This window comes from Grampus griseus (genome assembly GCF_964374135.1).
Source record: "Grampus griseus genome assembly, chromosome: 21".
NCBI lineage: Eukaryota > Metazoa > Chordata > Mammalia > Artiodactyla > Delphinidae > Grampus > Grampus griseus.
The window spans coordinates 29,068,112-29,093,461 of record NC_139015.1 but is presented as its reverse complement, the minus strand read 5'-3'; the positions used below and the strand labels follow the sequence as shown (position 1 = coordinate 29,093,461).

Below are 25,350 nucleotides of genomic sequence, written 5' to 3'. Positions count from 1 at the left end.
CGTTATCACATCTGTTTGATTTCCCACTTAGTTACCTGTGTTTTCTAGCCTGTTTTTCCAGATGACTGAAAATAAGTTATTTTTGAACACTTATGCACCGTGCTAACCCCTTCACATGCGTTTCATTTCACAATGCGTTTTCATTTCATCCACTCAACCCATTTTATAGATGAAGAAACTGAGGCTCAGACAGGTTAAAGAATTTATTCAAGACCATACATCTAAGAAGTGGTAGAGAAGGGATTTGAATCTTGGCAGTCTAACTCTAGAAACTACATTCTTAATTTACCTATTCAATTGTAAATCCATAGTATTTGTGTTGGGCTCTCCAACCAACAGAGAAAGTTTGGGAGCACCACTGAAAAACCTGAGAAAGCATGGGCTAGGGTTGCCAGATTTAGCAAATAAAAATACAGTTGATCCTTGAACAATGCAGGTGTTAGAGGCACTGACCCCGGCTGGCATCAACGAAAATCTGCCTATAACTTTATAGCAGGCCCTCGTATCTGTGGTTCTGCACCTGCGAAGGCAACCAACCGCAGATTGAATAGTCCTGTAGTGTGCGTTTATTGAAAAAAATCCGTGTAAGAGCGGACCCGTGTTGTTCAAGGGTCAACTGTTCAGGATGCTCAGTTAAATGTGAATTTCATATAAACAACGAATACTTTTTTAGTATGTCTCATGCAATATTTGGGACATACTTATACTAAAAATTACTCGTTATTTATATGAAAATCACATTTAACTGGGCATCCTGTATTTTATTCGGCAACTCTAGGCTGGGCATATTTCCCAGACAGAGACTGCGACTTTCTTACCGAATTGATATCAAAATATATTTTGGGTCAGTTGAAAGTACCTCTGCTCTTTTGGAGCAGAATTGCAGCAGTGTTTGGAGTATTTTACGATAAATCTCCGTAGCACCTACCAAGAATTATGCCATTTTCACAAATAAGCTGTTTATTATTTCTACATTGATAATGGGAAGAGATATTCATCTGAATATATTTTTGGGGCTCGACTTAACTCACTAGGCAGAAATGTTTTATCTCTTTATATCACCTAATCTAATATTAGCTATTGCTAAATTTCACTGTAATAAAAAAAATACAAAGACTCATTTTATTTAGCAAGACTGAAAATAAAACTAAGACATCAAATCACACCTTTAGAGTTGTCTAAAACAGTTCTTCCATCTATCAGCCCAAGGCAATTAATCCAGCATATCATTTGTAGAGTGATTAATATAACAACAATCATTTCTCAGTTTCAAAGGGGGCCATTCAGTCCTCGGGGCTCTTTGCAAGTAGAATTAGTTTTGACTATTCAATCACCAGCTTGCACAAAAGCAGAAATAGGAATGGAAATACAAACACAAAATGATTGGCTATTACCTCTTTTAAAAGGAAACACCAGAAATAGTGGCTAGAACCCTACTGAATAGAACTAAAGAAGCAGTGGTTAAGTCCATAGAGGCAGAGTGACCCCTAGTCAGGATACAACTTATCCTCAGTCAGACTTAAATAGGTAGTCAGTAAATACGAAGCTCTTACTTTCACTGTTTATAAATGGTGACGTTATCTGTGTTGAAAGATAGAGACTCATAGAAACTGCAACAGATCATTTATAAAACATCTACTTTTTTCAGATCAATATAGTCGGCCCTTTGTATCTGTGGATGTGGAACCCGCGGATACAGGGGCAGCTACACTAGGCCATTTTATATAAGGGACTTGAGCATCCACGGATTTTGGTACGGGGTCGGGGGGAGTGTCCTGGAACCAGTCCCCTGCAGATGCCGAGGGATGACTATATTGCTAAAATTCTTTCAGTGATTTTTTTCCCTCTCTCAACTTAATATGATCGCAGATCCCTCCGAATTTATTTTAGTCATATAAAAATTAACAAACTGTGGCTTCCTTTCAAATATGCTGTCCTGATATTAAAAAAAGTGATTAAAAACAGTACTGAATATGGATCACTTCTGCAAAGTTTAATGAGTGAGAAACATTCAACCAAGGTGATTTTTCCTTGGAAAGTCCTACAAAAACTGACTTTTATAAACAGTTCCTTATTTTGATAGAGGTTCCATTTATCAATAGCAGCCATGACTTTACTGCCTACAGAATTGCAGGCGGTCACAGTTTACATGTTTAGAATTCAAATGTTTTCAGATCAGGTTTTCTAGTAAGTGTTACAGAAACGAAGTCACACAGACAGACTGGTTAGTTGTCCCAAGCTAAGAAAACAGCCCATTTCCATGATTTTCCTATTCAGGCAGGTACAGACAACATTGGAGTTAAACGAATGGGTACTACAACAGTTATATTTTTTGCTTAAAGAAGAAGTGACATTGACATTGAAGGGGGGCAGGTGTAGCAGGACTTCACCGAGGCTCCTTTGTGATCTAGTGCAAGGGACAAGCCATCACAGGATGCTAGTATTAGAGAGAAGTTCCGGTTAAGAATCTGAGCAAGCTTGCTATTCAGAGAGGCTGAGATGTCCTTGCTGCGTATTCCACTGGAGAGAAGTAGTGTTTTCTGAGGCTTAGGCAGCCGGTCTCAGAGCAGAGGAGCCGACAAATATGTAAATCAGGGATGCTGGATGTGACATGGTACTCCTAACAAGTGATTAATGGCACTGAAGTGGGAGGAGGGTGAGTGTATCTTAATGATGGATACCTTATGTTGGTCTTAGACTAACTGCCTTCTGCAAGGCCTTCTGAGCACATTAAAATCCATCACTCCCAGGAACATTTGGCTGCCTGCACAAAGTGTGACCAGGAATGGTGGTTTGAGAATTCTAAGTCCCACAAATTAGAACAGAGAAGGGCAACATTTAAATTAAGAGGGATTAACCCTTTGTGTATTCCTAGGCCGGCTGAACGCTCCCCCAACTCCCGAAGAGCCTGGTGCTACTTAGAAGCAAGGTAGCCCGACTTTTGGGGCCATTCGATTAATCAGAAGTCTGGGTGTGGGATCAAAAATGAGATGGAAATCTGTGCCAGAAAGTATCATTTGTAGTTTCACCGAGAAAAGAAGGGTACAGTGGGAGTTATTCTTGGAGGGGGGCAGCTAATAACAAATCCTCAGCCAGGGCTTGTCGTGGACGATAGCAACAGGCTTGCAAGTTCACTCCAGACAGCTGCCCTCCACTTAGCCACCTGGTACACACTCCTGCCCCCAACTCCAACTTCTGGACACAAGAAAACCTTTTTTTCATGTTTGTGTTCCCCCCACCCAAATCTCCCAATTAGTAATGAAAAAACATTTGAGTGGATTCTGATGCAGTCCTGACCCAGGGACTAGGGCATGAACTCGTACCCACACAGCTGTCTCTGGAGATTTAACACTCGGTGTGACCCCTGGAGCCCTGGATTTAAAGACACCGGCCGCTTAGCGAACGGGCTCCCCCTTATCACTGCATCAGACAGACCCCAGCACAAGTCACAGGCACTGAGATTGGGGAATCTTTGGGACGAGCCCTTCTTCCTCCCCCAGAGGAGGCCTTCAACCGTAGGATCCCCACAGCAATGAAAAGACACTTGACCTCAAGGAACGCGCAGTTTGCCAAGCAGGTACCACAGCGGCTAACAGATAGCACGGGCCCACTTCAGCAGCTCTGAAGACACCTGAGTTCTTCATTCCTGTCTTCTTGATGCTGAGTGGAACCAACGAACAGGTTAAGAGGAGAAAAAAACCAAATCACAGAATAGGTGAAAAGTTTTAAAAAGAATTGTGTGGTGGCGGCCAAACCCTGACCCTGGAAATGTAGTCGGAAGCCACCACGCTTTCAGCCCTGGGGCAAGGAGGGTGGTGTGTAGAAAAGCCTGCAAAACCTATAGCACCAGCTCTTCCTTACCAGGGCTCCAGAGAGCGGGCCTCGGCAGTAACCCACGGGCTCACGGCCAGGAGCGCCGGGAAAGCCAACATCCACCGCAGCCGTTTCTCCACAGCTCTGCTGGCAAACTTACAAGCACGTATTTGCTCGGTAGCTGGGCCTCACCCACGGGCATCTCCCACCTTGGAGGCAGGTAGAGAACACTGGACTGCCTTTCCCCAAATAAGGGCAGTCCGATCGGAGGCGACACCCTGCATTCCTCCCACTCCTTATTAATAGCATCCCTAATTAAGTCAGCTTCAAAGGGCGAAAATCAGTGCCTGGAGCTCAAAGGGCTAGCCCATGGTTTCCAAATCTTAACAGAAGCCACGTAACCTACTTACCTGAAGAAAACCCCAATTCATCAGTCCCTACCCCCGCTTCCCAGGAAGGGGAATAGGTTTAAGTCCGTTTCTTCTTTTTTCACCACAGTACGTGGAAGAGAGTCAAAGAAGGTAGTGTGGAAGGGAGGGCTGGTTCATCATTAAAAAATAAAGATCTCTTTGAGGGTCATGTGCGGCTGGGGACAGAAACATTCAGTTCTCCTCCGCGTCTGCCTCCGAGGGCTCCTCTTCTAAGCCAAAGCTCGGCTTGTCAGCTAGCGCCTCCAAGTGCTTGCCCAGGCTGCCCGCAGAGTCCACGAACATGTCAGGGATGTCTTTGCCAAAGTAAATCTTGCTGTTGGAAGCGATGGCCTTGTACTTCATCAGCTGCAAATACTCAGGGGTCAGCTTCAGCTGGAAGAAAAATGAGGAAGGAAGACTCTGATGGGGCCAGATTAGGGGAAGTCTGGGCGGCATCCCTTTACTTTCGCGAGGAGAGGGTCTCCGTGAGAACCACGCCCCCTGCGCCTCTTCCTGGTCTCAATGTTACGTTAGTAACCGCGAAACCCCTTCTCTGGGAGAGAGTAATCTCAGGTCCTCAAGATGAGAACTGCGAGAGTTTCAGGAGTTTCTCTGTTTACCAGCAAAATCAAACTTCTCTCAGGGTCCAGCTAAGGGAAAGGGAAGGCGCTGGCCCACACGGCCCAGGAGTCCTCGCTCGCGACCACGAGGGGCTGGGGCAGGCGCCATGTTCTTACAACCACCCGGCTACTCTCAAGCCGGGCACACGCCCTCTGGCGGCCAGGCGGCGCTGGGCCTTTACCTTATTTGCTTCGGCTATTTTCATGGCAGTGTAGCACTCGGCGTCCGCCTTGGCCTTCTCCCGGGCCAGAAACGCAGCATCTTAAGAGAAGAACGCAGTGAAGTGAAGGGCAGAGGCTATCAGAAGGCTAGTCCCCGCCACTTTCCCCGACTGCCTCCGTGACCCTGGGCACACTGCTCTGGCTTCTCTGTGCTCTGATTTCCTCATTTATGAAACTGGGAAAAAGGCATTTTTCTCCTGTTTCACAAGTGGTTGTGAAAATCGACCAAGATGAAGGAGTGCTCTGACAGCATCTCCCGGTGGTGGGGCCTAGCTAACTCTGAGTAAGTCTGCCGCTGTGCCCGACAGTGTCTTTTCTGACAGCATCGTGGAGACACATCCTCTTTCTAGCCGCTTACTCCTTCTGTGGCCTGTGAGGAGAGGGACGGGACCCGCCTCAACCTCCTGTCTCCGAGCTCTCCACCCCGGCGCTCTTCCCTCCTAGTACACAGCAAGACCAAGGGAAGCCCGAAGAAGGCTCTGGATACGGCCCGAGGTGGATCTGCCCTGAAACCGACTACCATAAACAAAACAGCTCAGCCCCTCTCCAACTTCAGCTCCCTTTTCATTTCCATCAATCATTTCAGAAAGGCTCCAATTAGCAGCGCTTAAGCTGGCACAACTTGAAGGGCATGACATGCCATGGTCTAGACTAACACCTGTTTGGACTAAGACACATTTAAACTTCTACTTTGCAATCTGCTTCCTTAATCTGCTCAGACCAGCTTTCGGTCAAGCTGATGCAAAATTTTTGATATTTACTCCCTGGCCTTGGGAATGAGGCCAGCCTTGCACGACCAACAGCTGTAGCAAAAGCCTGGGAAGCAAGCGGGGACTGGGGGTGGGTTCTTACTGCACAGCCTCAGCAAGGCCCTGGGTGGTGGAAGCCTGCAGGCTGGCTGGGGTGCATGCGGCCAACTCGACTGGCCTTAGCGCCTGGTGACCTGCGTTTATAATAAAAATGTGCTGTTCGGCTAAGAGCTCCCCAGTGAGGAGCCGCTGATCCGTAAAGGCCTAACTGGCTCCTCCACGGGCACCTGCAAAGCCCGAGAGGCCCCATCGTGGGTACTACTGGACACAGCACTGTGCAGCCTGAAGCTGGGCCCTGAGGTCTTGTTTTTGGCCTAGAATTTGCTTGATATAAAGGCACCACACGGAGGAGAAGGTGGGTGGTGGGAATGAGGTGAGAGCTGAGGGGCAGGGGACTGAAGGTGAGTGAGATTCAGAGAAGCTGGCAAAGACAACACCTCTCTCCAGCTCGTGGTGTCGGTATTGAAAGGTGTCTTCTTCACACCCAGCTTAACATCCACAGGGACCCTGAGAGGCCAAAACGATGGTGTTCACGGGCTTCTGAGGAGGGGGGCGGGTAAGGCAGGGGGGAGAAAGCTGCTGTCTGGACCTAGCTTCTTGGTTTACTTCCAATGCCAGACTGTGAGCCCAAGACAGCAGGGACCACGTGACCTCCCTTCTTCTTAAGCCTGGCAGAAGAGTCCTGGTGGCACCCAACTAAAATCTGATGAATGACTGAAACTCTCTGAAGTGGAAAATTAATGCCAGCCTGGACCGAATCTCCCCAAAACTCAAGTCAGAGCATAGAGAACAAGGGATGTTCCAAAGAAACCATAACATCTGAGCACAGAGATTACAGAGCAGAGGAAATGACCCCCCCCCCCCGACCCGGCCACAGAGCGGGGTTTGAGGAAAAGGCAGGCGGGAATCTCTCGCTCACCTTCGATTTCCGAAATTCTCTTCTCCGTCTCCTTCTCCATCACCTTCTGCCCATAGGTGATTTCTGCCACCTGAGCCACTTTCTCTGCCTCTGTATTAATGAAGTTGAGAAAGGCTTAGAGCCCCGACACGTCCAGAGTTTGACGGCATTGCACCTTTCACCTGATCTGAGGCCCTGATGCAGGGCAGCGGGTGGGCTCGGGTGAAGGGCCACTGGCCCAGAGGCAGCCATGGCAGGCTCCCTCTCCCAAGTCACAGGATATTTCTCCCAAAGGAATGTTTTAAGGGTTGAGGTACAGGTTTCCTCCTGCCACTGCACTTTAGGAAGTGGCCAGGGCTGTGGCTGGTCGTCTGGTGCAGTGGTAAAGAAGCCGGGTTCAGGGGCAGAGTCCCTGGATTTGAACCCCGTTTCCATCACTTCTCTGCCATGTGACTGTGGGCAGCAATCTAGCCTCCGTGTGCTTCAGCTCAGTGAGAGGAGGTTAAGGATGCTGCCTTCCTCACCCGGCAGGGGTGGGTGTGTGAGGAGCGAGATGATTCACCCGCGAGCATTTAGAAAAGCCCACGGCTCGTAGTAAGGGCCCAATCGGTGTTATTATTATTGTGAATGAGGAATGAACTGGCAGGGCTCCTTTCATTTAAGAGATGTGTGGAAACTCAGAACTCAGGATCCCTGGCTGTGATCTGACAATTTCAGCTGTCTCCGGGGGATGCAGGCCGACCCCGCGTGTGGCAGGGCTTCGGAGGACCGAGCCCCAGGGTTCCTGAATCTCTCCACCCTCCCCAGCCTGTCTGCTCTGAAAGGGGACCCCACAAGCACAGTCAGACCAATGAGGGCCTTCTTCCGCTCTGTCTCGGCTTCCTTCTCCACCACCTTCTGCTTCTGGGCTGCAATCAGAAGCTTCGTCTTCTCGCTTTCCCTGAAGGGGAGAAAAATGCACAGCTGTGAGGCCGCTGGGGACCAGCTTCTGCGGAGATTCACTGCGCCCTGGAGAAGACAAGCCGCCCCCGCCCCGGGGGACGCAAGCTGTCATTCCTTCCTCTCTCCTGGCAGGCTCTGTAACGTCCCAGGTGAAAGCGGCTCTGCTGCAGGCAGTAACATGGCTTGCCTTCTCCTCCAAAACTCATTGGTAGGAAATAAAGCATAACTGACTTCAGTAAAAGGCACCTGCCTGCCCACGCAATCGCCGCTCCCCGTCTTCTTTGGAACGAGCCGTGAAATGCCACACGCCTCCCCCCGCCCCCGCCCCGGCCCTCTGAAGAGCATCCCTGCTCTGTCATTGCGGAGCCCAGGTGAGCGTCCTGACATGCCTGCCCCATCTTCCAGGGTGGTGCGCTGTAACAAATACTCAAGAGGGGATGCCTGGCCCGGCGTCGATCAACCCCGGGATGGGATGAACGGGAGGCAGGGGAGAGCGGTGGTTACAGCTGGGGCACCGGGCACACTCACATCAGCTCGTAGTTCCTGCGGATGGCTTCAGGTATGTTGGGCTTTGTCACCCGCACAGCCTGGAGAGGGATAAAAACAGCACCTGATGGGGAGGTGAGGGGCTGAGGGACCAGCTCCCACCGGTCCTTGATCTTCCTGCACAGACAGGACAGCCTCTGGAAGAGGGGATGCACCTTCCTTGGGGGTCGGGGGGCGATGGCAGGGCTCCCACCAGGGCGGTGCTTACTTGGATGACGAGCCCGGGGGCCATGGAGGTCAGGTCCTGTTGCAGAGCCAGTTTGAGATTTTCATCAATCTGATCTGGAATCAAGACAGATAGAAAAGGGAGCTGTTACACTTTTCAGGCGGGGAGGAGGGAAGTACGGTGGTAGAGTGCAAGGCAAGACACCGGCTCACGAATGCACCCGACAGGCAAAAGGTCTTCCCAAGGCAGAGTGCTCATCAGGGCCCGGATGTCTAAAGACGCCCTGCAAGGCTCTCACAGCGGGAGGCCCACTCGGTCCTCTATGTGAGCCAGCCGTGAGCGTGTCCTTTCCCTGGGGCCTCAAGAAGACATCAGCCTCGCCCAGAAGGGAGCTAAGCTTTAAAAGGACAAACAACTCGAGCACAGTTTTTGAGTCAGGCAGCAGCCTTTCCCTAGAAACAGCAGCAACAGAAGGTGGCCGCCTGGCTTTCACGAAGAAGGAAGGTGGAATGGCCAAGTTAGGTATTTTGAAAAAGCCAAGCACATTAAATCTAGTAATTTTAGAGGTTTCTAAAAGAAAAACAGACTCTGATGTCAAGGAAAGCCCCAAGGAAGACTAATTCCATTAGGAACTCCATCAAATAACACAAGGAGAAGAATGACAATTTACAGCTCTGGAAACGAGCCCAACTGGTCTGATGTGTTGTTTGCTTTGGTCCTGATTCTCTGTCTGAAACATGACACGTGAGTCACTTCACGGACAAGGGTTGGAAGAGCTGTAACCGACTGTCCCTCTAGCTGTGGCCCTAGAACAGCGGCGCCCAGGCTGCCTGCTCTGACCTGGGCCTTCCCTGCCCTGCCCCCCGCCCATGAGATCCTCAGTAAGATCCTGGAAGAGCACTGAGAAAAGGACCCACGAAACCAGGCTGGGACATCTTCACGGAACCATCTCCCTACTGTCAGCTGCCATCTGCTTTAAGTGGCCATTCGTGATCCAGGAGCCTTTGAGGAACAGTAAGTCTAACTCCTTTCCTGTTATAGATGCTCAAACTGAAGCCCACAGAGGTTCAGTGATGTGCTCAAGCTAGTCAGGACCCAAAATAAAGAACTTGTTTAATTATTATGCTTTGGTTGTTAGGGTTGAGAACAGTACTTTCTTCAACTGTCATATCGCTAAGCAAGGGGTTTTAATACTTCTACATATCAGATACGTTCCCAGCAGCCTCTCAGCACTGAGAGAGAAATGCCCATAAGGGCAGCACCTCCCACCTGACATGGGTCTAACAATTTGACGGCTAGAGATAAACATTACATTGCACATTTTCTATTTTAAACAGGAGACCGACCAAACTTTAAGGGAGATGCCCTATACCCTCCATAAGTTAATAACACAGTTGTTTATCAGATTAAATTCTGTCTGAGTCAAGGCAGAAAATTGTGACCCAGGGCTAGTAATTCTCTAGGAAAATCTGGAAGAAATGTTTTGCATGGTGGTTTACTACCAAAGTAACACCAGTACTAAGTTGTTTATAGGTGATGGTTATGCTGACAGATGCAGATTAAGTTATGTTATTACGTGAACACAAAGAGGGTCTTCAGACAAACTGCTTAACAAGTACTGGATAACATTTTAATAAAACAGGCAAAGAGGATGCATCAGAGCAAGCAGTGATAAAAACTGCAGTCAAGCTGAAAGTCTGGGCTATGCGTCCTGAGAGGAGGGGACCAGAGAAAAACTTTCCAACTTCAAGGAACAGGATTAGAGACTTGAGTTTCTCCTTTGCAGATGCAAATGGATTCTAAACAAAACAGTGCTTGCTGGCAAGAATGATGTTAAAAGATATTTCAAAGCAAACACACTTCCCTAGCTCCTCTGTACAAGAAGTTTTACTTTACTAGGACGCCAAGTTCATCTGCAAGATAGTGAGGAGTTCTCTAATGCAGAATAATTTCACATTTTAATTCCCTCTACATGGAAATTAGAGCTCTTCTGTCTTTTGTTGTTTCAAATGCTTTGGAACGTTCATTTAATGGCACAAGTTCTAAAACAATGGCTAGAGAGAAAACTAAGATATTTTATGAAATTATATCAGTTTGAGGTTAAAAAAAAATCAACAGCAGATTTACTGAACTGTTCTTAACAGCACACTGAATCCAAACTCCACAAGAGAATCCAAAGCCTATAAAGTGAATTTAGATTCATTTTCTTCTGCAGAAAAGTCAAAAGTGCTTCTGATGATTTCCCAAATCTGAAACACAGTGCAAAAGGCTGTTTGCTTAATTAAGACGACTGGTGTCGCCAACGATTCCGCCTCTGTCTACTCTACAGAATGTTCTCACTCAGGGTCCTTTTAATGAAGATTCCTGGGAAAAATCACTGTCCAGTCCTGATGTCAAGAATAGCTGTTGCCACTGACTGCAAAGTTCATTTGCTTTTATTTTTTAATACATTTATTTATTTTATTTTTGGCTGTGTTGGGTCTTCGTTGCTGCGCGCGGGCTTTCTCTAGTTGCGGTGAGCGGGGGCTACTCGTTTTTTTTTTTTTTTTTTTTTTGCAATACACGGGCCTCTCACTGTTGTGGTCTCTCTCGTTGCGGAGCACAGGCTCCGGACGCGCAGGCTCAGCAGCCATGGCTCACGGGCCCAGCCACTCCGCGGCATGTGGGATCTTCCCGGACCGGGGCACAAACCCGTGTCCCCTGCATTAGCAGGTGGACTCTCAACCACTGCACCACCAGGGAAGCCCGGGGGCTACTCTTTGTCGTGGTGCGCGGGCTTCTCATTGCAGTGGCTTCTCTTGTTGCAGAGGACGGGCTCTGGGCGCGCGGGCTTCAGTAGTTGCGATGTGTGCGCCCAGTAGCTGTGGCACGTGGGCTCAGGAGTTGTGGCTCGCGGGCTCTAGAGCGCAGGCTCAGTAGTTGTGGAGCACGGGCTTAGGTGCTCCGCGGCATATGGGATTTTCCCGGCCCAGGGCTCAAACCCGTGTCCCCTGCATTGGCAGGCGGATTCTTAACCACTGCGCCACCAGGGAAGTCCCACGTGGGTCCTTTCTGTTCTAAGCGTTTCCCTATTCCTCTCTACAGGTATAGGGTAAAAACAACAACCAAAACTCACAGAGGTTCTAGGAACTGTAAGTAGCTATGGTCCTTGTCCCACTTCTAGAATTAAACGTGACCCTTGCTGTTCTCATCACTTGGTCCTGGTGCCCTTCATCCAGGGTGGCATGGATGAAGCCAGAAGCCAGGGGAGGGAGGTCTGAGCTTCAGCTCTGCTACTAGCCAGCTCTGGCACTTTCTCCCTTTGGGCCTTAGTACCCTTATCTTGAAAGGAGGATGCTGGGTAATCTCTAAGGTTCTACTAGAACTGACCCCTCTTCATTACAAAACGATGCTTAGGGACAGTGGGAACACACTTCCATCCCAGGCCTCTGATTCAGCGCAGGAGCGAGTCCTCGCATCCACTATTACTCCTGTGCCCAACGCTCAACCACTCTCACGAGCTTCTTCCACCGGCATCCGCATTTCCCAGGAGTGCCCTGTGTGACCGCCCGCTTCCCGGGCACTGGATCTTCAACACTTCCGGGCCTTTGGTACCCATCCCGCCCTGTGGGCAGCTCAGAAGTAGGCAGCGGGGAAGCAGGGCTGCTTGAGCAGGTGATCATCCCAAGAGGCTTTCTTACCGAAGAGCTCGATGTAGACCTCCTGAAGCGTGTGGACACTGCAGAACTGGTTCAGCTCGTGGTGGATCTTGTTGAAGATGAGCGCCTTGTCGTAGTCGGCAGTGTAGTTCTTCACTATATCATACACTGGGAGGAAGGAGAGATTCAGGATGAGGACAGGCGGGACTCACCACATCCCCGGACACAGCGGCTGTCCCTTCCCGGGGCGCTGCTGCAAACACAGGGCAGGCGTGGGGCCGGTGGTGGGGCGGGGGGAGTGGGCTGCAGGGGAGGGGCTGGGCTGGGGGAGGGGCACGGCAAGCACACACCTGCGTGTGGGACCAGGAAGTTCACCACCTCGATTCTGTCGAAGTAGATCATCACGCCACCGCTGTCGGAAGAGGGACGGACACAGCAGTCAAGGCTAAGCTCTGGATTATGGTGCCTCTCCTAGGGGGTGGCGGGAGGTGTGTGACTTGACAGGAAAAGAGGAGAGTTTACGGGGGTGGGGTGGGGTGGGGGGGCGGTGAGAGGTCAGAGGCAGGAGGCTCTCCAGGCAGGAGTCCTTCCGAGCTGCTAGCGAGAACGCAATCTCGTGAGAAATCACACCTCCTAAAAATACCTCCGCGAAGAAAAAAACGAAACTTTGGCGGTAAGACAAGAGTAGTTCATCTCCTTTTAATCTGCAGTGCCTTTTGATTAAAGCAATCAATCGAAAGGAAGAGACTAAAGAAGGTAACGGAGTTCTCAGAACTTAAAAATGTGGGGTTTTATGGTCACTGTTTCTCACTTTGTTTTCACCATCACTTTAGTTCAGCCCTCCCCGCCCCGACATTCATTAGAAAACAATTTCAAACATACAGAAAAGCTGAAAGAATAGTACAACTAACACTCATATATCAACACCTAAATTTAACAATTGTTAACATTTTACCTATCGATTGATCTACTTTTTTTTTTTTTTGCTGAACATTTCAAAGCAAGCTGCGGCCAGGATACCTTAGCCCTTAACACCTGTCAAGCATCAATCTCCTAAGAATAATGACAGTCTCCTACAGAGTCACAATACCATTCCCAAACCTAAGGAAATTAGCAATAATTCCTTACCATCTAATACCCAGTCTTTCTCCAGATTTCCCCAGAAGTTCCTGTCATGGACTGAATTGTGTGCTCTCCAAAATCCATATGCTGAAACTCTAATCCCCAATGCGACTGTATTTGGAAGCAGGGCCTTTACACGGGTAATTAAGGTTAAATGAGGTTATAATGGTGGGGCCCTGATCTGACTGGACTGGTAAAGGAAAGAAGAAAAAGACACCAGAGATCTTTCTCTCTCTCCACACGTGCATAGAGGAAAGGCCACGTGAGGACACAGCAAAGCAGCCACTTGCAGGCCAGGAACCAACCTTGCTGCCACCTTGACCTTGGACTTTGAGCTTCTAGAACCGTGAGAAAATAAGTGGCTGTTGTTTAAGCCACCCAGTCTGCGGCATTCTGTTACGGCAGCCCAAAATGACTAACGCAGTTTCTGTAACGTCTTTAATAGCTGTTATTTTGGAACCAAGTTCTAAGCAAGGTTCACCATTACATTTGCTTATATCTTTACGTCTCCTTTTTGACCCAAGGCCCCTCCAAATACAATGACTTTGTGATGAAATAGGGCCAGTCATTCTGTGGGATGTTCTGATTCTGTGTTTGTCCGAGTGTTTCCTTATAGTGTGGTTTACTTTGTTACTCTGTCCCTGTTCAGACCTTCCTGACTTTTCAACCGGACCACCATATTGGTTTTCTCTTTGAATTTCCGGCCCCTGAGTTCTCCCCCTACCACCTTTCCAACATTCTCCATAGCTAGTTCTGCTGAAGTTATCTTCCTCTAGCAAGTTATTTGTGTGCTAAAAGCCTTTATCATGGCATTCGAGGCCCTTCCAAACTTGTCTCCCTTCTGTGATTTTCTCTACTGCACTCCACCACCTACTCAACTCAGAACATAGGGAGCTTGGGGGCAGAGAACTTGGTGAAACCACCGAGTGGTACGTCCCTTTTCACTGTCTCTTACTGTAGCCAGCCAGATGGCCTTGCCTCTTATTTGGGCTTCACAGCTTTATTCTGGGCACCTTACCTTGTCCCACAAGGTACGTTCTTCACCTCATCTGTCTGGAGTGTGGTCTGGAATTAGGGGAGACATAAGATGCTGTAAGGTGAGCAGTGACAAACAAAGTGAGTTCTTTTGGGAAACCCAAACAGCCTTTGCCTTGAATACTTATTTGGGTTACACTTGGCCTCTGTGAAATGTGAATACCCCCATGAATGCTCCTCACTTACAGAGTGCGAGACTAAACCTAGCAAAGGTACCCACCCCGCTTCCCTGTAAATGAACCACCACATGCACAAGCTGAGCAATGATGGTTTAGTGAAAAAGACCCTGGTTAGGAGTCCTAAGACCCGTGCTTACTTCCGTTTCTTCCATTTACTAGTCTTGAAACAGCAGATTCTTTATTTAACCTCATAGCCTCTAAAACCTGCTCGGCCCATTCTCAGGATTACTGTGAGACTCAAATGAGATACTGTGCACGGAATGCACTTTGAAAACCATCAAGCACAGTAAATGGCAGAAGAAACCTACAGGGCAGATGCTGATGAGGCATCCCAGGATATTTCCCTGGGTTAGTTTAAAAGTCATTCTCTGAATCTCCTTATTCCTCTTAGCTGGACATACTTCAAAGATGACTAGACTAACTTAGCCTGGCTTTGGGTCTGTCATAACTAATCCTACACCTATTTTAGATGTCGTTTCCCTTCTCCAAGTTCACCCCCCCCCCAATTATATTCACATCTCTGAAATTCAAAAAAGAACCAGCAAAATTACCATGTTTTATTTCCATCTATCTTGGTAGCCTGTGGTTTAAAACACACAGATGCACAAACATCCTATTTTTCCTTCTGCGTATTCAGAAGAGATTCTTCTCTGGTTTTGTCTTGAAGTGAAGCCATAGTTCCCAGCTGGGAATGACAGGCCAAGGCAATGACCCCGTTCAGCTATTTCAACAATCAAGTAAAACTCCAGAAGTAAGTGGCTCATGGAGCCTCATACTTTATATTATATATAGGACTTATTCTTAAGTGATTCCTTGAAAAGGCATTATACTCATCCACTCATCCAATGGCTAAGTCATTCCAAATCACGCACTAATCACCACCCAAGTCTGCAGTCGTCCAACCCTGCCCCACAAGCCGAGTATACCTGCACAGACTTATAGGATGTGATGAATGGGAGCATGAGATGGAAGCCAGGGCCGCTGGTGGAAGTCAGCAGGGCACCGCCTCTGCAGAGGAGGGAGAGAGAGGCAGGCTTGGTTTAGCAAAGGGGTGTCTGTTACATCAATACTGTTTGGGCCCACTTTCTCTGCAGCCCCATAAACATTTAATATAGAGTGACATGTGCCAGAGCCATGCCCACAGATCCCTGTCTTCCTCTCAGCTTGACCCTAATATTCTAGGAAGCCTGATGCTAAAACCTACAACCGCTATTCACGCTTTTGCAGTGAGAAAAACGGGCACACAGACAAAGTGGAATAAAGACAGCAGAATCCTTGGCTATACTTGAGATAAGAGAGGAGAGCTGTTTTGTTGTATCTGTCGGGCTTGTGGCGATCCACAAGGGCAGTTAAATCCGGGAATATAGTGACCAATTAATGGTACTAGTGTTGGAGTCCAGTGACACAAAGAACCAAAAGGATAATTTTAAGTACACTTGATAAACCATCTAAATATTTTTTTGGCAGTACAGTTACTTTTCTAATCAAGTTATATGTAAATGGTAATAAAATTAAAAGCCATTTTGGGGGACATAGAAACAGATGGTGGGAAGAAATAATTAAAGGGAGAGGGGAACCCAGTCAGACTTCTAGAACTCGCTACTGGCATCCAGAGAAAAAGCATTACGGGGTACATATAAGAAGGGGCTCATAAAGACTTACAGCACATAACTTGGTTATGGAGGTGACTCAAAGGAAAGCAACCCAAGATTTATATTAAATGCTTTTTTGCTTTATATTAAGTCACAGATACATTTTTTTAAAAAAGAGCAATAAAAATAAAGTGACATAATGGGTTATTGTAAGAACCACTATCCTAGAGCTTGCCTTGATGGATACAAGTCAACCTGCAGGCTCTTCCATTCCTCCTGAAATGTTAATTTTAAAGAGTAGGTCCACATGACATCTCCTCAGGTTGCCATCAAGAACCGGTACTCGTCAGAGGCAAGCTTGTGGCACCGAGACGCCCAGAGGCAAGTAGGAGAAAACAGTGTTTCAGAGATGATCTTCAAGGAGCATGATTGCCTTTAGGTTTTCTCTCTAAATCTCTCTACACGTTTATCGATTATCATCCATGGCATCAGACTACTAGGTTTTATATTTACATTTATATATGTATTTACGTGTGTGTATTCCCCTCCCCACGGTCACTGACACGAAAGCTCAATCTAAAAGACTCCCCTATTCAACAAAATGTAAACACAGTTGGTCAGCAGAATCTGTTAAACATTGACTAGGAAAGCCAGTCGTTGAACAGGAAGTTGCAAGCTACGCCGTGTCACTGCCTTACCTGTAATACACCCCAATATGTCCCTCTTCTATCTTGTGCACAGCTGAGAAGAGAGATGCACACAAGAAACTGGCAGCCACAGCCAAAACTGCTCCCAACTGAGCCATCAGTGAGCGTTCACCCTGGGGGAAAAGATACAGCAAGACGTGTGCGCTCTGACTTGCGGGAGAAAAGCTCTGACAGCGAGAGCACCTCCCCAAGCCGAGCTCCAGAAAGTGGCTCACGTCCAGCCTGTAGTAGTATGAACACAAGGCTAGATCTACAACTCTCTTCCTCCTTGCTCTCACTTGGCGCCACCATTCCTTAACTGGCTCCAGATACAGCCGTGGCCCAAGGGAGAACCAGTGCCAATTGGGCAGCGTTCAGGACACAGCCTTCCCTTCCTGTGAACACGAACGGCCTGTCACCGGAGCCACTCATATTAGTAAAAGGGAAGCGAGGCAGCTGCAGTACGTTGGCCCAAATTACAGAGGATGTCAGATGACAGGCAGTTGTGGCTGTGTAATTCTGGTCAGAGCCTCCCAGTCCTTAATTGCCTGCCACTTCAAAGGAAACCATTATTTACTCCTTTCAGAGGCTGGAGCGACACAGACAGCATGCGAGCCGAGTTCCATGGCGGGATTCTCTGGCCTTTCATCCACCTTCCCCGTTATTCCTTTGGCCCTAAACAATATAGGTATCTAAGCAGCACTGAAGCCACACTCCCTCCCATATGCTTGACTAGCACTTTGCAACTGACAGGTTCCCCAAGCCCATGGTTAGAGGGGAAAGGGGGTTCCCCAGGCTGGGTAGACTCTGGGGCTCCTGGGTTCAACTGTATTCGGGCACCAGGACGCGAAGGAGTTGGCATCCAGAGACTCATTTCCTGAACACTGAATGATCTGGAAAAACTACGGTAACTGTCAGCGAGGTTCCCAATCGGGCGCGCCTGGGCCCACGCGTCCAGCGCGTGGATTTCTGTCTTCCGGGTCTAACTTAACTTGGGCGCAGACGTCTGCGAGGCGCTTATTTCACCGTGCGGCCTCCAGCTACCGATCTGCAGCTGCGTCCTATGTGCAAAAACCCTTTCCTCCCCGAAGTCACCCCCGCCCCACCTCGCGCTCCTTCCCTGCCCTCTTCTGAGAGAGGGTCGCGAGTCCCAGGAGCCCTGGTTCGGGGCTGGAGGCTCCAAGAGCCTCCGCTCCGTCCCGCCTAGAGGCTCGCGGGGAAGGGACGGGACAGAAAGGGGTTGCTTTCCCGCTCCCGAGGGAGAAAGGATGCTGTGCTGGGGGCCGGGGGGAACCGTCGATCAGCTCCTGCCGGGAGCCTCACCGAGGCCCAAACGCGCGCGCTAAGGGGCGGGGGCCGCGTACCAGGCTGTCCCTCCAGGCGCTCCGTACTCGTCCGAACCCCTGTGCAACCGCAGAAACCGCCACACCTCTCCGCACGCTACTTCCTTCCGGGCCCGTCGCTTCGATGACGCCATTAGTTCACGCGAGAAGACCACGCCCCTTCTCTCCCTAGTTCGCCAGTGCCTCTCCCGCGCCCCGAGCGGGGGGGGGGGGTGGGGGGGGGTGGCCGCGGGTGGCCGCCAGGAGGCGCCCGCGACGCGGTCCGGGCGGTCAGGACCGCGGTCTGGGATTTCCGGGATGGGGGTGGTGCGGGCGCCTGGAGAGTGACCCCGGGGACGAGGCGAGTGGCGGCGGGTGCTCAGACTGACGTGTCACTGTCCGAGGATTTGACTTTGGAGTTTGCTCCGGATTCCCCTCCACGTTAGGTCAAGCCTGTTGTTTTGTTTTGTTTTGCTTTTTTTCGGGGCAGGTACCAGCGACTTGCAAGCCTTCTAGCCCTCTGTTCCGCTTTCCTGTAGCACCGCTGAATGAAACATCCTTTAAATGTGCAGATTAGCACCATTACGTAACTAATCAACAGTTTCTACTTTGAATTGCCCTTTATGCTTTTCTACGAGCTTTGGCCTTTGAGGTCCCTACAGCACCGTAAAGTAGATTAAGAAGGAATTATCTCAATTTTAGTGAACGAAATCTAGGTTCAGTGAGGTGCGAGGGTAGCAGTGGATGAAAGCCTGCTTTGCTCTTCCTTAACGTCAGGAGTTTAACTGCCTCGTAACTGATGCCACTCCGCACAGGGGCTCGTGCTTGTCAGTGTCTCCCCGCTAGACTGTAAGTTCCCTGAGGGTGGGGACTGCGTCTTCCTCAGCATCCCGGGCCCTTAAGTGCCCAGTAAAAACAGACCGCAGCACGGTGGCCGAGAACCAGCATCCAGACCTTGTGTCTCCCAGTCCGCAGCCTTCACTGGTCCGCAGCATCACACTAGGGCATTTCTAATTCAGCCACTGAAGTTACTGTGTTCGCAGAAGAGAGTCCACTTAATTACAGCCTTCGGTACTTGGAAAGCGTTTACACGGGGAAGATGGCAAGCTGGTGGTGCTGGACAGACTGAGGACACTGGAAAAGGAAAGTGTAGGTTTTCCAGGCATGGAACTGGCCCATTTCCAACCCCCTCCCCATCTCCTGGGGGTTTGCTCTGGGTGAGTTTGTGTTGAGATAGTTCATTATATGTTAAGCCCACAAGTGGGCGCTGCCGGGGAGCTCTGTGCCCACCTCCATAAAAGAGGGTTTCTCCTCTCCCCACCCTGTCACTGCAAATCTCCCCCTCCCCCAACACACGCATTGTGCGCACAAACTTGACCCATTTCCTGATTGATCCTATCAGAACCTGAGAGCTTTTTCTCCGCATGTTCAGTGATAGAACTGGGCCCGACACACTTAATAAAGGTTTCTTTAATAGTTCACACTTAGTAAATGTTTACTCAATAGAGTGAATGAATAAGAGAAATGGAAATATTGGGGTTTATCAGCCCAAGGAATGGGGCTTAGCGTGCAGATAAAGGAATTAAATTAGTTGTCATTTAAGAATTTCCTGACTATTAAACTTTGAAATAAACTATGAACGGAAGTGGTGGGATTTCGTTCTCAGGAGGCTTTTTACCAGGTGTCTGTTGTTTAGTTATGGCCCTGCCTAGAGCCATAACTAAATGATAATCTAACATTTCTGAAAACTCTTTCCTTAAGAGACCCGTGATTGTCATGACTCAATATCCAAAATTACCCCGGAGGTAAGTCTGTGATGATTTGTTTAACAAAAGTCAAACAAATGTGTTTAAAAATCCATTTTAGGGCTTCCCTGGTGGCGCAGTGGTTGAGAGTCCGCCTGCCGATGCAGGGGACGCGGGTTCGTGCCCCGGTCCGGGAGGATCCCACATGCCGCGGAGCGGCTGGGCCTGTGAGCCATGGCCACTGAGCCTGCGCATCCAGAGCCTGTGCTCCACAGCGCGAGAGGCCACAACAGTGAGAGGCCCGCGTACCGAAAAAAAAAAAAAAAAAAAAATCCATTTTAAAAAAAACTTGCAGGGCTTCCCTGGTGGCGAAGTGGTTAGGAATCCACCTGCCAATTCAGGGGACACGGGTTCGAGCCCTGGTCTGGGAAGATCCCACATGCCGCGGAGCAGCTAAGCCCGTGCGCCACAACTACTGAAGCCTGTGCACATAGAGCCCGTGCTCTGCAGCAAGAGAAGCCACGGCAATGAGAAGCCCGTGCACCGCAACGAAGAGTAGCCCTCGCTCACCGTAACTAGAGAAAGCCCGCGCGCAGCAACGAAGACCCAACACAGCCAAAAATAAAACAAATAAAATAAATAAATTTATAAAAAGCTTGCAGTAGAGAGTAGTGGTTAAGTGCAGATACCCCATGGTCAGATTGCATGGATTTAAATCCTGGGCCATCACCTGGGCCCCCCAGCCTCTAATTAGCTGTGTGACCTTGGGAAAAAGACTTTATCTGTGCCTCAGTTTCTTCTTCTGTAAAATGGGGATCGTGGTATGAACTTTATAGGACTGTTGTGAGGATTAAATGACAAACCAAGAAAATGATGTACAACAATGTTTGGCACATTTTTTTTTATTTTGCGGTACGCAGGCCTCTCACCGTTGTGGCCTCTCCTGTTGCGGAGCACAGGCTCCAGACGCGCAGGCTCAGTGGCCATGGCCCACGGGCCCAGCCGCTCCGCGGCATGTGGGATCCTCCAGGACCAGGGCACGAACTCGCATCCCCTGCATTGGCAGGTGGACTCTCAACCACTGCGCCACCAGGGAAGCCCAATCTTTGGCACATTTTAAGTGTTCAATAAGCTTTAGCTGTTGCTGTTTTAAATAGGGAATTCCATTAATGTGTTCTTGCCCTTTTGTGGATTCCAGTTATTAATGTGACGGAAGGTGAGAGAACGATGAGCTGTAAGTTGCATGGTTTTGAGTCGTAACCAGATGAAGGCTTATCAGAGGAAGAGATGTGAGACTCCAAAACGACACCCCCATAGATATTTACAATACAGATTTCATAAAGCGTTACTGAATGTTTTCCATGTACCAGGCCCTGTGCCTTTCTCATTTTGTAGAATTTTCAGCTCAGCTCTTTGAGTTCAGCTCCATTTTAGGGAGGAAATTGAAGCTTACAGAAGTTAAGGGATTGTCCAAGATCACAAAGCTTGTAAGTTGCTAAGGCAGAATTCAAATGACCCCAAGTCTCTTTCTTCATTATAGTAAATGAATTAGAGAATGATGATGCAACTTAAAACACATACACACACACACTTACCACATTTATTTCATATGTAACCTTTCAGGAATGTAGATCAGTGGTCAGAAGTTGTGAAACTTTAAATTGGGCTGGTTCATTTTGCAGTTGGAAGTTGAAACAGTATTTAAAAAAAATATTCCCGCCACAGCCATCCGCATCTCCCAATCTCTGGATTGCTGTTTAGTCCTCCAACAAACTAATTGTTGGTGAGGGTGTCACTCCAATGCTGAAAGAGACCCCTTCTTTCACATTTAGAGCCCTTTTCATCAACAACCATGTTAGCCCCAAAGGAGTCAGGCAACTCTTAAAATCTTTGGCTTCAGTTCATTTGTATCACAAGAGTGGAAGATGGTGGAAAAAGTTTTTGTTTGATTTTGATTTTTCTTCTTTACTTAATGCCCTACACAGAGAATAGAGGTCATCTTTTAGGACATTTGATCCCAGTAAGATTTTGGTGAGCTTGGGGGGGAAGAGAAGTGAAGAACTGTATCCTTAATTATTGAGGGTTACTCAGAATTTTTCCAGCTGGCAAACCTAGGACTGGTGCCTTGTAACAACACAAGGATATTTACTTGGGGCTAATGATGTTTCTTGAAGAGAGTTCTGTAAAGGGATCAAAGAGGGATCATGAAAACAAAATTGAGTTGGAAATCAGTTGGAAGTCCCTAGAGATCATTTTGTGATTATATGTTTGTACAGCTTTGTTGAGGAATAATTGACATACAATAAAAAGCACATAAAGTGCACAAGTTGATAAGTTTTGCCATCCATATATATCTGTGAAACCATGACCACAGTCGAGATAACGAACACATGCATCGTGCCCCCAAACTTCCTCATGCCCCTGTGTAATCTTTCCCTCCAAGTCCTCTCTGTGACCCCCACTCCCTAATTCCCAAGCAACAACTTGTCTGCTTGTCATTCTAGCTTACTTTGCATTTGTAGAATTTTATATAAATGGAATCATGCAGTATTTACTCTTTTGGGGGGAGGGGGTTGTCTGACTTTTATTTTTTTACCCAGAATGATTATTTGGCAAGTCATCTATGTTGTTGAATAGAGTTCATTCCTTTTCATTGCTGTGTAATATTCCGTTGTACAGCTGTACAACAATTTGTTTCACCTGCTCAGCTGTTGATGGACATATACACTGTTGGCTGTGATTTTAATCCAACCCTTTTATTTCACTCATGCAAAAACAGAGGGCAAAGGGGAGGAAGTCTTCAGAGAGGGGGCTTGGTCAAGGTCCACACTGCATTTGGGGAGTGATGAGGAAGCAGCCAGCTACCCTGAGAAGCTATGCCAGGGGGCCTGGTGGTGTGAGGTGTGGCTTGGTTTGGTTTGCCTGGGATGCCCCTTCACTTGAATCCATAACAATATTAGGAATTATAAAAAAGATTGTATGGCATTTTGTCTGTGTGTATCTATCCATACATCTCTCTATATCATTGATAGACTCCTTTCTGCCATACCCGCCTGGTTTTCCTCCTCCATGTCAGAATGTTCCTTCTGTAGTCTCCATCGTGAGTGCATCCTCACTGATTCCCCAGAACTCTCTCCTTGAACCCCTGCTCTTCCCTTCTCCTTCTGGAGGGTCTCTTGTGTTCTCAGTCTTCTAATTATGGGGTTGTTGATGACTCCCCCAAATGCATATTGATAGCCGTGAGTTACACACTAGCACGCCATCTCATTAGATGTCGGATGGAGGGAAACCAATTGTATCTCAGCCTGAACTCGAGGTTTCCCTCCAACATGCTCCTTCATTAAAGGTATCACCATGCACTCAACCAACCAAGCCAGACGCTCTGCCTCTATCTTGATCTGCCCCATCCATTTAGCTATGAAGTTCTGGTTACTCCTTGACCCTGTGCCCTCTTCTCTGTGCATTGCCCTCGTTCCGGCTTCATCACTTCTCACTTGGATTGTTGTAAGAATCTAATGTTCGTGACCTTCTTACTCCACCTTTTAGCTTAAATCAGTGCCCCATGTGTTCTTAAAAACCCAATCATAGGTTTCCTAGAGAAAAAAGATTCAAATCTCTTAATGATGTGATCCCCTACCTACCCCTCCAGCTTTTTTTTTTGTTGTTGTGATACTCGGGCCTCTCACTGCTGTGGCCTCTCCCGTTGTGGAACACAGCCTCCGGACATGCAGGCTCAGCGGCCATGGCTTACGGGCCCAGCCGCTCCGCAGCATGTGGGATTTTCCCGGACCAGGGCACGAACCCGTGTCCCCTGCATTGGCAGGCGGACCCTCAACCATTGCGCCACTAGGGAAACCCACCCCTCCAGCTTTCATTCTGCTTTTTGGGTTTTAATAGACCAACTCTTACTCATCCTTCAAGACCCTCCTAAGTGCTTCTCCTCTCTGTCTCCATAGTATCCTGAGCCTTCTTCCTGTGTGGCACTCACTCTAACATACTGAAATAGGCTGGTTGTATGTCAGTACTTCTCCTAAGAATGTATGCTCCTGGAGGGCAGGGGTTTCATTTTATTTACCTTTGTGTCGCCCACCCCAGGGGTGCTAAATTATTCCTAGCACATAATCAGCACTCTCTAAGTGTTTGTTGAATAACATAATAAGTTACATTAGCTCATTTGATCCTCGTAATATCCATGAGGATAGTTTCACAATCACCCCATTTTACAGATGAGGGCATGCAGGTTAGAGGGTTAAGTCACTTCCTCAAGGTCATGGGCAGATCCCTATGATGGTCAACGCAACGTACTTCCTCCCTCTATTTGTGAATTTGGAAAATGTCAGTGTATCAGGAGAGAAATTTAGTTCAATTCAACAAACATTTTATTGACCATCTACTAGCTGTACGTCACAATCCTAAGTGATGAAAGCACAGAAGAAGGGGGAGACCACTTACACCTGTTAAGGTTCCACAGCTGGGTTTCTTAACCTTTCCACTAGGACGTTTTAGGCTGGATAATTCTTTGTTTTTGTTCGTTTGTTGCTCTGCTGTTGCGGGCGGTCCTGTGCATTTTGCAGGATGTTTAGCAGCGTCTCTGGCCTTTATCCCTTGACGCCAGTGGCAATCCTTTCCCCTCCCCTGCCAGTTGTCAGAACTAAATATATCTCCAGACGTTGCCAAATGTCCCCTGGGGTGTGTGTGTGTGTGTGTGTGTGTGTGTGTGTGGTGACAAAGTTGTCCCCAGCTGAGAACCACTGTTGTATAGCAAGACTTAAAAAAGGGGGGGGGGATTGAGAACGAGACAGCAAGCTCTCCAGGCAACCCAAAGTGTGATGGATGTTGTATCCAGGATGTGCTGTTCAGGCTGAGAGAACCAGGGGAGTAGAGAATGGGATAGATGCTGTGAGTGTGGATGAATGAAAGCAGAGCCCAGGAGGGGTTCTGGAGGAAGATGGAAGATGGGGGGGAGGTTATTGCTGGTGGGTCCTGGAGAAGCTTTGTGGATAAAAACCCCTGGCTGTGGGACAGGAGAGGCAGAAACATTTGTGTATATGTTTGGAATGTAGATCTCAGCTCATCCTCCTGAAATGACCTCCAATGACTTGTTCTTGAGAAGATCAGACATGGGGAGAGGCCGGGCTGTAAATCCTGGAGGGGAGAACTTTAATGCCGCTTAGAAATCAGGCCTGAAACACCCATAATGTTTGTCAGTTCACATTTTAGTGTTCTTGAGTAAGTGTGCAGGGTGTGGGGGATGAAATATGGCAGGTACTTGATTTAAAAAGCCTGCCCAGATTTAATGTCCTGATAAAATGTATTAAATCTTTTAAGGTTTTAATGAATCTAGTATGCGTTTCATAAATCAAGAACTCTGCTAAGCCATCTCCTGGTTTAATAAGAGTAAACTGGAAAATTGCTCTGAGCAGAAGCAAAATACATTTACATCACATCGAAAAATAATAGATTTTTAAGCTGAGGGGGGTCTTTCTGGGCCTTTTAAGCTGTTTGCTTATTACATTGGTCCGACTCCTTCAAATATTAAACCCCAGGCAAACACGTGCTAAACCGTATCAAGATACGAACCCGCACGAAGGTAAAGATTATTTGG

The 25,350-nt window shown here is 48.1% G+C and overlaps 1 protein-coding gene across 4 annotated transcripts; it reads right to left on the bottom strand.

The window, feature by feature from the left end:
- Window positions 1–188: 188 nt before the first annotated feature.
- On the bottom strand, window positions 189–18,121 carry ERLIN2 (ER lipid raft associated 2). Of its 4 annotated transcripts, none has more exons than XR_014298408.1 (13): window positions 18,043–18,121; window positions 16,691–16,812; window positions 15,327–15,408; window positions 14,205–14,251; window positions 12,415–12,476; window positions 12,107–12,232; window positions 8,469–8,542; window positions 8,243–8,301; window positions 7,621–7,712; window positions 6,794–6,883; window positions 5,026–5,105; window positions 3,862–4,616; window positions 189–3,660 (listed from the first exon to the last, which is right to left on the bottom strand). XR_014298408.1 is itself a non-coding variant. In XM_082680285.1 (12 exons), the coding sequence occupies exons 2-12, from the start codon at window positions 16,795–16,797 to the stop codon at window positions 4,416–4,418; spliced, it is 1,020 nt and encodes a 339-aa protein (XP_082536411.1). In that variant the 5' UTR covers window positions 16,798–16,812; window positions 18,043–18,121; the 3' UTR covers window positions 189–4,415. The 4 variants fall into 4 exon arrangements, 2 of the variants coding, with proteins under 2 accessions (XP_082536411.1, XP_082536412.1); XR_014298409.1 differs by having other exon boundaries at window positions 4,224–4,616; XM_082680285.1 differs by having other exon boundaries at window positions 189–4,616.
- Window positions 18,122–25,350: the final 7,229 nt, after the last annotated feature.

Bases quoted from the DNA above. Each gene is read 5' to 3' on its own strand.
- ERLIN2 (XM_082680285.1), bottom strand. From the start codon at position 16,797: ATGGCTCAGTTGGGAGCAGTTTTGGCTGTGGCTGCCAGTTTCTTGTGT. The intron at 14,252-15,326 runs GTATACTCGGCT...CCCTAATTCCAG, and splicing joins CATCCTATAAGTCTGTGCAG to ACCACACTCCAGACAGATGA. The intron at 8,543-12,106 runs GTAAGAAAGCCT...TCTTGATTCCAG, and splicing joins GGTCTACATCGAGCTCTTCG to ATCAGATTGATGAAAATCTC.